This window comes from Gregarina niphandrodes (genome assembly GCF_000223845.1).
Source record: "Gregarina niphandrodes unplaced genomic scaffold scaffold00036, whole genome shotgun sequence".
Lineage (NCBI taxonomy): Eukaryota > Apicomplexa > Conoidasida > Eugregarinorida > Gregarinidae > Gregarina > Gregarina niphandrodes.
Genome location: NW_011645805.1, coordinates 97283 through 108255, shown reverse-complemented (window position 1 = coordinate 108255; position 10973 = coordinate 97283). Strand labels below are relative to the sequence as shown.

The 10973-nt window shown below is 53.6% G+C and overlaps 6 protein-coding genes across 6 annotated transcripts; 2 read left to right on the top strand and 4 right to left on the bottom strand.

Moving 5' to 3' along the window:
* Window positions 1-346: 346 nt before the first annotated feature.
* GNI_136590 (putative Skp1 family protein) lies at window positions 347-625 on the top strand (the record flags this gene model as incomplete). The annotated part of the gene is made up of 1 exon (XM_011134134.1): window positions 347-625. The coding sequence occupies one exon, from the start codon at window positions 347-349 to the stop codon at window positions 623-625; it is 279 nt and encodes a 92-aa protein (XP_011132436.1).
* A 55-nt stretch (window positions 626-680) lies between these two features.
* GNI_136580 (putative helicase) lies at window positions 681-3029 on the bottom strand (the record flags this gene model as incomplete). Its single annotated transcript, XM_011134133.1, has 1 exon — window positions 681-3029. The coding sequence occupies one exon, from the start codon at window positions 3027-3029 to the stop codon at window positions 681-683; it is 2349 nt and encodes a 782-aa protein (XP_011132435.1).
* Window positions 3030-3125: 96 nt separating this feature from the next.
* On the bottom strand, window positions 3126-3701 carry GNI_136570 (NLI interacting factor-like phosphatase; the record flags this gene model as incomplete). Its single annotated transcript, XM_011134132.1, has 1 exon — window positions 3126-3701. One exon carries the CDS (start codon window positions 3699-3701, stop codon window positions 3126-3128), a length of 576 nt encoding a protein of 191 aa, XP_011132434.1.
* Window positions 3702-4691: 990 nt separating this feature from the next.
* GNI_136560 (hypothetical protein) lies at window positions 4692-8012 on the bottom strand (the record flags this gene model as incomplete). The annotated part of the gene is made up of 1 exon (XM_011134131.1): window positions 4692-8012. One exon carries the CDS (start codon window positions 8010-8012, stop codon window positions 4692-4694), a length of 3321 nt encoding a protein of 1106 aa, XP_011132433.1.
* A 701-nt stretch (window positions 8013-8713) lies between these two features.
* On the top strand, window positions 8714-9350 carry GNI_136550 (hypothetical protein; the record flags this gene model as incomplete). Its single annotated transcript, XM_011134130.1, has 2 exons — window positions 8714-9061; window positions 9147-9350. The coding sequence occupies 2 exons, from the start codon at window positions 8714-8716 to the stop codon at window positions 9348-9350; spliced, it is 552 nt and encodes a 183-aa protein (XP_011132432.1).
* Window positions 9351-9369: 19 nt separating this feature from the next.
* Window positions 9370-10914, bottom strand: GNI_136540 (hypothetical protein; the record flags this gene model as incomplete). The annotated part of the gene is made up of 2 exons (XM_011134129.1): window positions 9370-9626; window positions 10473-10914. 2 exons carry the CDS (start codon window positions 10912-10914, stop codon window positions 9370-9372), a joined length of 699 nt encoding a protein of 232 aa, XP_011132431.1.
* Between the last annotated feature and the right edge of the window lie 59 nt (window positions 10915-10973).

Sequence of the window (10973 nt, the reverse complement as noted above, 5' to 3'; positions counted from 1 at the left end):
AGGAGACCCCACCTAGAGGGGACCCCACCTAGAGGGGACCCCACCTAGAGGGGACCCCACCTAGAGGGGACCCCACCTAGAAGAGACCCCACCTAGAGGAGACCCCACCTAGAGGAGACCCCACCTAGAGGAGACCCCACCTAGAGGAGACCCCACCTAGAGGAGACCCCACCTAGAGGAGACCCCACCTAGATCAATTGTATCAATTTCTGTCTTTCTGTCTTGATGGTCTTCCTATATAGGGTGCGATATTTCTAAGACGTTCCCTTTGCCTGTGATAAAAGGTCCTATTTTGGAGAAAGTTATCGAATATTTAAACAGATACAAGAACTCGAAACCTCGTGAGATGCCAAGGCCGTTGCCAGACCGTCGGTTCCAGGACGTGGTTGCTGAGTGGGACTATAAATTTACATGCGTAGAAATTCCTACCGTGTTCGAGCTAATCCTGGCTGCCAATTATTTGGATATTCCCGGCTTGGCGGATTTATGCTGTGCTCGAGTTGCCAGTGAGATTCGGGGTCGGAGCGTTGAGGAGATTCGCGCTCTGTTTCAAATCGAGAATGATTTTACTCCTGAGGAGGAGAAACAGATTAGAGAGGAAAATAGATGGTGCGATCCCGAGTAATCCGGACGGAGAGGATACCCGACCAGGGTGGGATGCTGGACGGCTGGTTGGCGCCTCAGAATATGGGTTCTTCGCCAAAATGGTTATCGAACGCTAGTTGCTCTCGTACCCCGTTGAGAGTGGTAGTGACTCCCTCCCATTTTCTTATGAGTGTTTTCCAGACCGTATCATCTAACGTGTTTTCTGCTATGCAGTAATGTACGTTAACCGTAGAATAGGTTGAGCCCATGCGGTGTATCCTATCTTCTGCTTGTATCATCTGTCCGGGTACCCAATACAACTCTGCAAATACAGCCGTATTGACGGTAGTTAAGTTTAGGCCGTGACCGCAAGCCGTGATGGAAAGTAATGCTACGTCGGCTTTCTTCTCTTCTTGAAATTTCCGTATTAAGCCGTCCCGTTGATTTTGAGGAGTGCTCCCGTCGACTCGAATGTAGGAGGCTTTGTGTTGTTTCAGGCGTAATTCCAAGGCATCCATGACAACACGGTGATGCGCAAAGACTAGGAATCTTGGCTCGACCGTAAGCATGTAATCTAGATAGTCACAGACAGCATTGACTTTGGCTTCTCCAGTCAATCGGAAAGCTTCTCCAATAACATTTTGTTCCGGCCAAGGGCGTTCCTGGTCTGTTTCAGGCGACACTTCCACCTGTTTCTTACTGCTCTCCAGCAATTCTTGGATTTTGCCCACGATGGCCTGATCTGTTTCCACAGGTATACAAGACCGGAGTTTCTCGGGCAGTTCTTTTTGGACGTCCTTCTTAAGACGCCGAATCATAATACTTTGGGTTAGTAATACGTTCAGCTCCAACGGCAGCTTCGCCCCAGAGTACTCCATACGTTTGCTCCATGGATTTCTTTTTTTCTCACAGTACCGGTTCGCGAACACGTCATACTTCACAACGTCAGGAACGACGGCGTTGAATTGTTGATACAGCTCGATAGGATTATTCAGTGCAGGTGTGCCCGATAGTAGTATGGCCCTTTTAGCTGTCTGTAGCATGGGTACTAGAGTGCGGCTTCTTTTGGCGTTGATATTCTTCAAGTAGTGACTTTCATCACAAATGATTACCTTGAAGCCATGTTTGAGACAGTCCGCTCGTACGAGAAGTTCGTAGCTGGTGATTATCATACGCGCCCCTGTAGGGATAGACGTGCGTCCATTTCGGACGACCACGATCTCATCGTCTGGTTTACTGAAGCAATGACCGAGCCACCTCTTGGCTTGGTCCTTCCACTGGAATCGGATGGAACTCGGGCATACCACCAACACAGGCCATTCGTCATGGTACACCGCCACAATACTCAGAGCCTGGAGCGTTTTACCCAATCCCATTTCATCACCAATCAAACAACGACCATTCCTTGAAACACCCCATATAACTCCCTCCACCTGGAACGGCTTTAATTCACGCATCAATAAGACACCGATACGCCCATGCAAGTCTCGTGTAGACTCCACCACCTCTCGGGTCTTCGGTGAATTCAGTCCACAAATAATGTTCGCACTCCGCACCGGCAATCGTGTGGAAGGTGCACACGGTCGCAAACCGGGGAAACAAAGCTGCACGAATGACGGAATCGTCTCCAACTGGGCACCTCGTACCTTGGCCGCCAACAACTTGGCCACTTCGTCATAGTTGTCTTGATCTATCAACACCCCACCCGGCAAATTCTCGCCGCTCTGGCCTCCTGGAACTGTGCGGTAGCGACATAGTAAGTTCCACAACGGACTCGGTAAAAACGTGCTGTATCCCTTTCGACCAGATTCCAACAACAGGAGACGAAAATGCTGAGGAGTGGCAACTTCCAATACCATCTTACCATTAAAGGTCACAACTGGCTCGCTAGACGATTCAAGCATACCGCCACGACTCTGGGACCCGCCCCCGCCACGACCGTGAGACCCACCCTGGCCTCCTTCATCCCAATCTCTTTTGATACCGCATTCATCCAACTCGTCCTGTAAGATATCCAACGAACCACGACCATCCAGCGAACCTCGGCGCTCAAGTGATGCTCGACCATCCAGCGAACCTCGAACCTCAAATGACGTCTTGGTTGGAGACGTAATCACCTCGCCTTTATCTGGTGCGTCAAAGACCAGCAACTCGTCCATATCGTCATCCAGGAACTCCGATAGTCTGGAACGTTTATTGTATGCCGGTGCTGGCGCTAGGTCACCATGCGCTGTGGCAAGTTCAGAGGCGAACCTCTTTCTTCCTTCTGGCCCGTCTCCAGTATTACTCTTCTCCTTCAACCAGGTCTGAAAGGCCAGTAGCGAACCGGAACAGTCTTGAAGAGAGAGCACCCACTGCTTGTAGCTATTGTCTTCTATTTCATTGAAGTGCTTTCCTTTATACTTCCCCACACGAATTACATCAGTAGCCGGGGACGTTGACATTTGTGATAAAAAGCTCGCGAATGGAGGTCGTGAATGGAGGTCGTGAATGGAGGTGGCGAATGGAGGTGATAATAGAGGGTGATGATAAAGAACGACTCAACCAGCCAAGCCTATAAGCCGGGACAGGAAGCCTGTGACATCACGGGTTTTGTATTTGTCAATACAATCTTGTCGATTACATTCGCGAATTTTTGGTCTCAAATCGCCCTTAGCGAGAGACAGAGTTTTGAGATAGTTCGTGAGGCCATCTAGACAGTCGTCACGACTGCCATCGAGCACTATAGTGTTGTCCTCTTGATCCGCCAAGATGTTCTGCGTACTTGTTGTCACCCGCACCACACGGTGGATGTCCCGTCCCAGCCGTCTCAGGTCCTTGTAATACTTGCCGCCGCAATAGGACAAGTTATTCTGGTGTAGCACCCCCATGCAGGAGATCCCGCAACCCAAAATCATGGTCTGTCCTAGAGGAAACTTCTCGCTGCTCCAAATAATCAGTTCAAAATGATTGGACGCGAATTTCAGCAAATCATCGAGTCTCTGCCGCTTGAATAGCTTCCAGCCATGAGAGTAATGAATATCCTTGAATAGAACCTCCATGTCAACCACTAAGGTTGGTAAAGTTTTAGGAAGCTTGTAGTCCTTCAGATCAGGCAACAACGGTAGAGTATTCATTCTATATAACTTCCAGGGCACTCTAATTGCCGGGTCACCACCACTTGACCCTCCTTTAAAGTGCTTGTAAGTTCTCATTGCAGTGTGCTTTATGTCTTCTAGTCTATTACCCACATTAGTAAACAAACCATTCACAGAATCTAGTCTCGACGGCCCCAGTGGGGAAGGCCGTCGAGAAAGCGCATACATACCCAAACCAATCACTGAAACCCTCCATGTTATGCCCCGCAGATACTCGGCATCCTTCAACCGTCTATATACTGAGCGTTCATCCAAAAACATTTTTATCCACAAAGGATTTCATGTCGAATCCTGCTTTCTTTTTCGACCGTGGTTCCACCCGTCCAAGTCCCGCACTGCTGGTCCCTGCCCTCTTGCTGGTTTTTTTGGATGGTACTGATGACTTTATGCCCTCCTTTTGCTCGACTTCGCGCGCCGCGCTTTCTTCGATAGAGCCGAGCTTCACATATATGCGCGCGATCGATGCCAAACACGCGTTTGTCAAAGGCAAGAAAAAACCCTTCTCCTTCAGCACCGTGGTCCATAGTGCTGCCGCCTCTAGACATTCGTTTCTGATCCTTTGGACACTTGCAACCAAATGCTTGCTATCGAGGGGCTTCTCGCCGTCGGGGGACCCGTTGGCAGCGCGCAATATGAGCTTGCAGACGTGCTTCGTACAGAGTACATACCTTTTGCGTCGATGAGCACGCTCTGCACTCCGCAATATAGCTGCCAACAATTTCGTTTCTTTCAACAGGCCTCTATCAGTCATGAGGTTGCTGGTAGCAGGCTTGGCGGCCGATTTGTCATCAGTAGCGCAGAGCTGATGTCTATCACGAAATTGGCGTGGGCCAGCAGTGGCCCCAGCAATATTCCCCGAAAGCAGCCGACTTGTGTCCATTAAAAATTGGACGCAAAAAATTACCTCGTCATAAGTAAGCTGAGAATTTGGTCCAGCCCGCTTGTTGGTCAAAGCTTAGTTGCCATAACCTATTCGTCGTCGTCTGCCCAGATTTTGTCAAAACCAGGGGGTGCCCGGGCCGTAATGCTTTTGAAGTCCAGTACTCCAATAGGCGGTATGGGAGGCGGAGGGGGAGGCGGCGGTGGGGGCACGGACTTGCCAAGGGTAGATCTCATGGGCGCAGAGCTCATGGCGGTGGAACCGCCCGTCTCGGACGGATTCAAGCAGCTAAAGCGGGAACTCCCAGGCTGGGTCTTGGCCGCCTCTCCACCGCCGGAAGACGTGGATATTTTGGAAGACGATTGTAACGTCTCTTTCCATGCATAGTGCTTCCGAATCGGGACGTTGGCAGAGCGATTGGCCACGGCCTCTTCTTTCCTGGCAAGCATGCTCTCGCGTTCCTGCAGTTCCACTTCTTTCACTCGCAACACGAGCTCTTTTTCGCGGACCGCCAAGGAAGACTCCTTCGTTTCGAGCCTTTCGCCCCACCGACTCAACTCTTCGGACTGTTTGCTGATGTTGTCCTCCTTCAGCTTCAGCTCGTTCAACCGCACCAGCAGCGCCGCCTGCCGCTCACGGAGGTCCTTCTCCAGCGACTCCAGGGTGCGCTGGTTCGTGTTCTTCAATTCGTCCAGCGCGCTCTCTCGGTCCTTCATCGCCTGCTCCGCGGCGGCCACGTCCGCCAGTCGGCGCTCCATGACGGCATGCTGCTCGTCCAACGCCTTCTCCTGATCCGCTAAAGCCTGCTGGCGTTTCCTCAAAGTTTCGGACTGTTCGTCGAGGCGCTGCAGAGATGCCTGCTCCAGTCCTTGGATCCTCTTCTCTGCTTCTTCGGTTGCCGCCCTTTTCGAGTCCCATTGCTCATTCGCCAAGTGCAGCTCTTGCTCCTTCAAAACAAGATTTTGTTCCTTCAAAACAAGCGCTCGCTCTCGCCGGTCCTGACGCTGCTCCAGATCCCGGAGCGACGCCTCACGAGCTTCAATCGCCTCTGCTCGACTTATGATCTGTTTGGACGACTCCAGACGGAGCTCGCATTCCCGCTCGCGGTTATCCAGTTTTTTACTCCGGTCTTCGCATAATTGCACACGCGTTTGCAACACCTTTTCGTCGCGAGCCATTAATCGCTGACGGCTCTCCAACTCATCCGTTTGCCGCCGGGCGTCCTCCAGCAAGCCGGCGGCAATCACAGAGTCGTTGGCTGCCTTTGCTTGCATGGCGGCGACCTGCTTCTCCAAAGCGTTCACCGCAGCCTGCTGCGCGCGCAACGACGCTCGATCGCGGCTCAAATCCTCTCGCATTCGGTTCAAGTCCCGATCGCACGTTGCCAACCTTTCTTCTCGAAGCTTCACGGCTCGCTCACGCACTTGGAATTCCTGTTCTCTCTCCGCCATCGCTTTATCTGCCAACGCTTTATACAATTTTCTCTGACGCAGTCCGTTATCCTCATCGCCGGCAAGCTCCGAAGTAGCCCGGTCTGACGGAGCTCGTTCTGACGCAGCCAAGTCAGACGACTCGGCGGTCTCATCTGCAACAGTCAAGTCCTCTCGAAATAACTGATCTCGACCCAAATTCAGATACGCCTTCATTCTGTTCGGTCTCGAGAATGGGACGTGATCCACGCAACTCCCCCGGCCCGAGGCAGTTTCATAGTCGGTTTTCAGTCCCTTATCCTTCGCTCCCTTATCCTTCGCTCCCTTATCCTTCGCTGCTTTCTCTCTGGGTTTCTTCTCCTTGGTGTCTCTACCCATTACGTCTCTGCCGTCGCCGTCTCTGTCATTCGCGTCTGTTTCCGTTACTCCCTTCTCGGCCTTGTCCGTAATTCTCTTACCCTTGTTGTCCAAAAACTGCCTTCCACCACAGTCAGCCGTATTCACAGGCACCGAGGCACCCTGAACGTAGATACTGTGGCGCCCCTTCCGCTTGTCATCTCCTATTGTACAAACGTACTTGTCGGTCCCACAAGAATCTTGAATACAGTTTTGCTGCGGCTGTTGTTGCTTACGCTCCACTTGTTCCTTACGCTCCAGTTGTTCCTTACGCTCCAGTTGTTCCTTACGCTCCAGTTGTTCCTTACGCTCCAGTTGTTCCTTACGCTCCAGTTGTTCCTTACGCTCCAGTTGTTCCCGGAGCGCCTTGGACTTGTCTCCTCGTTGGTCTCTTTCGTCAACGGACAATGTACGGTTTTTTCGTCGCTCCCCTGACGCCGAGTGCAATCGCTTCTTGACCAGTTCTTTACGACGCGAAACCTTCAGCAATCGAGGGACCTGTAACAATATGAGAATTGCGATGACGATTGCACTACCAATAGAACTTCTCACCACCATCCTTCTGGGCACATTACCCGGCGAGACCGGCTGGCCAACAATCTTCGCCTCCGCCTGGTTAACCGTCTTTCTTGTCTCCGTTTGCTCAACAGTCTTCGTCTCCGCCTGGTTGGCAGTCTTTCTTGTCTCCGTCTGGAGGGAACGCTGCATTACAGGCTGGAGGATACTTTGGTCAGCAATCTCGCCCGGGGTTGAACATGAAGCAGCCGCATCACTGCACGAATGGTTCGCCCTGCACGTTTCACTAGTTCGATCGTTACTCCGCTCGCTAGTCCGCTCAGCGGCGGTTGCATCGCCTTGAAAGGCTTTCATTGCTGCAGAAACGGTGTCTCCCTGTTTGTCTAGGTTCTGGGGGCCGCGGTCTTGCAGCTCATTTTTGCCGCCACCTTGGTCAGGTCCTCCTTGGTCAGGTTCTCCTTGGTCAGGTCCTCCTTGGTCAGGTCCTCCTTGGTCAGGTCCTCCTTGGTCAGGTCCTCCTTGGTCAGGTCCTCCTTGGTCAGGTCCTCCTTGGTCAGGTCCTCCTCGACTAGCGCCTCCTCGACCAGCGCCTTGTCGGTTGGCCGCTTCCCGTTCTCGGTTAGCCTCTTCCCGTTCTCGGTTAGCCTCTTCCCGTTCTCGGTTAGCCTCTTCCCGTTCTCGGTTAGCCTCTTCCCGTTCTTGGTTAGCCTCTTCCCGTTCTCGCCCGCGTTTTTGTCGTCTAACACTGAATTCAGCCGTGCGTTCCGCGGCGCGTCTGGCGGCTTCTTCGGCGGCTCGTTTGACGGCGCCAGGTTGTTCGAGGGCAGCAGGTTCAACTACATGTTCGACGAGGATATCTGTATTGTGTGTACGCTTAAAATGGGCGAATTCCCGTTCTAATCGATCGAGTAACCGGCCATCAACTCGTCCGAATTTAGAGTATAGGGAGCTGCCTAGTAGTCTTATATTATGAATAGCCTGAGTAATCGATTGCCGTATGGGTGACCGATGTATCACCAGCTTTCCGTCTGGATCACGTCGGACCCATTCTACGTGCCAGTCATCCATCGCTAATCTTGGCGGAGGCAACGTATAATCCTGCGCCTCTGGCACCACCTGTCTAGGCACCAACACTGGTCGCTCCAATAGCTGCTCCTCCGTCAGTAGACATTCGTTCTCCACACGAAATGCGGATCGCAGTACCGTTTCAAACGAACGACGAAAACTCGCAGCACATTGCGGCGGCTTCGGCTTCTGTCCCGTAATCCATTCCGGCCACTGCACGCGGTAGGGGTCCACCGTCCACACGGCCCTGCAACTTAAGCCGTCGTCCGACAACTGAAACAATTCTACTCAGCCCGGATGGGGGACGGGGAAGGGGAAGGGGAAGAAAACCAGGGGAAGGGGAAGAAAACGGAAGGGCAACAAGCGCTGAGCGGAGCGGGGGCGTACTGCTTCGTTCAGACCAGCGAAGGGCGGGGGGACCCAGTGCCCCGGAGGGGAAGGGAGTAGATGCACGTCGTCTTGCCAAGCGTAATCGCCATTAAGTCTGAGGAATTCATCATAGTAAATGCCTTCTGCTAGCCGCTGCTGGGCCTCCGGCAGCAACTGCGCGAATTCTGGGTCAACGTAACGAAAGTGCCACATCCGTCTACCGGAAGTGAGAGTAGGCTGCATGGGTATCATGCATTCGTGCCGCTGAGTGAGTGACGTGAGAGCCAAACATGCAGCTACAGTCATTATCGCATCTAGGTAATTTTAACAAAGCCATGAATAAAAGGCACACGACGCCCAAGACATCCATACGGAAGGCTTTAAAGGATCTTAACGCCTCCAAGAAGACCCTCCCACCAGTCCAAACAACACACCAATTGAATGCTGGCCCATCACAAGCATCTTATGGGAGAGGTTCCGCAGTGCCCAAGGCTAATAAAGAAACCCCGGCGGTGCTGCTCTCCAAAGCTGGCTCCAAAACTGGTTCTAACACCGGCCCCCAGGACGCGAGAATGGAGTTTAACGGTATTCTCAAAGACATCAGGGAAATTAGCCTGCCCCTCCTGGATAAACGAGCGAGGAAGATTTACATGGACGCCAAGATCTGCGCTCTCGGCGGAAAGGTAATCCCCCCCTGGCCCACCCCCCCCCCCTGGCTCCACCCCCCCCTGGAAATTGCATTGCTAAGAAACATGTGTTTTCCTATAGTTGAGAAAAGAAAGTAGACTACCGTTGCCGGAATATTTGAGGCAGAAGGAATGTCATGAAAACAAAATTCTGCGACGGAAAGAACAGGAAAGGGAAACCAATATACGTTCGTTGACAACGGAAGCCATGAGCTACCGTGAGATACTGCGCAAGAAAAAAGAGCGCGTCCAACGAATCAAGACAAGCAAGGTAAAATTGTACTAAATACACACTCGCTGGATAGTCAGTCATATTGCACCGCTTTCGAACGCCTGACGATCCTTTTCATGACCAGTGGAGCGCCTACCGGTTCGTACACGGGAACGTCCATGGACTGGGACACGTCCACGGACTGGGACACGTCCACGGACTGGGACACGTTCGTGGGTGAGAAACCGGCAGCTGAAGGACCATTGCCCGGAGGAGGCATTCCCTGAAGTGCGGCTTGACGTGCCACAGATGACTGGGACGGCTGGCAGGTTCCCCTGAATCGCTGGAATGCTGGTGATGGTGGGAAGGTTCTTGGAGATGCTTGTAGTGTTGTCTGGCACGCTTGTAGTGTTGTCTGGAATGGGTGGGGTACTCCCGTCGATGATCCCATCGATGGCTGAAAGGCCCCTTGGGATGGCTGCGACGCTAGCTGCGACAGTTGGACGGCACCGATGGGACATCGGAAAGCTCCAAGAGGTGATTGGCTCACTCCCTGACAGGGGGGCGGAGCCGTGTGACGAGCTGGCGCACTTCGGAACAAAGTGGGTCCACATTGCGTTACCTTTGTGTTTGGCGCAGTGCCTGAAGGGAGTACGCCGTTAACGGAAGTCCCATCGTTGATGGGGGCACAACCGTTGAGGGGAGTCCAATCAGCCGTGGACGAAGGATTCGGTCCGCAGTGGACGAGAGTAGCCCCGTGGGTAGGCCTGTGGGCTCCCTGGGTGGTCCCCTGGGTAGGCCTCGGGGTGGTCCCTTGGGTAGGCCTCGGGGTGGTCCCTTGGGTAGGCCTCGGGGTGGTCCCTTGAGGCCAGTACGCTCCGGGGCCTGTTCCGTGGCCAGTCCCAAGCAGGGTGACAGCCTGTGACCCCGCTGCCTGTAGCCTCGCGCCCGGTCGGGAGGGTGCGAACAAGGTTGTCTTCCTGAGCGGTTGTGCTCGCTGAACAGACGCTGTGGGTAGCGCACTGCACGTAACGAGCGGCGCGACCTTTGGTCTCCTATTGACTGGACCAGCTGCTGCTCCTCCACCTAGGTATCGTTGGGGCCTAGCTGTCTCCGGATACCTTTGGGACTGCGGAGGATAAGCTTGAGACTGGGTCTGAGGAGGATATATTTGAGACTGGGCTTGAGGAGGATAACTCTGAGGATGATAACTCTGAGGATGAGGGTAGGTCCGTCTAAGTTGCGCTCGCGGTTGATACTCGACAATAACCTTGGGTTCGAAGTAGCCTGGGGGCAGATTGAGGATTTCCGGTGAAGGCGTAGCAAGCGGCTTCTGGGTAGCAGGTTGCACCGGTGCAACCCGTCTGGGTCCGGGGACGACGCGTCCTCGTTCGCCGGGTGCGCGTTTAATGCTCAAGAGACGCAGGACGGACTCTTTCGGCGGAAAGTAGCAAGAGCCAGGCGGGCCCAGGTCCGCTGCGGGGTCAATCTCCCGCCACGAGCCGGTGTTCCTGTGTTTCCGCTTGCCGAAGTTCACGTAGCAGTCCGCCACCACGGTGTCCAGCGTGAGATTGTTCGCCACCTCGGGTGGCAGCTCCAACGGCTCCGCGGGCGCCAGCTGCTTCCACTCGCTCGCCATGGTCTCGCCAAAGGTGTCCCTCGTCCTGGCGTCGCAGCAACCCAACCCGGCCGTGTAGG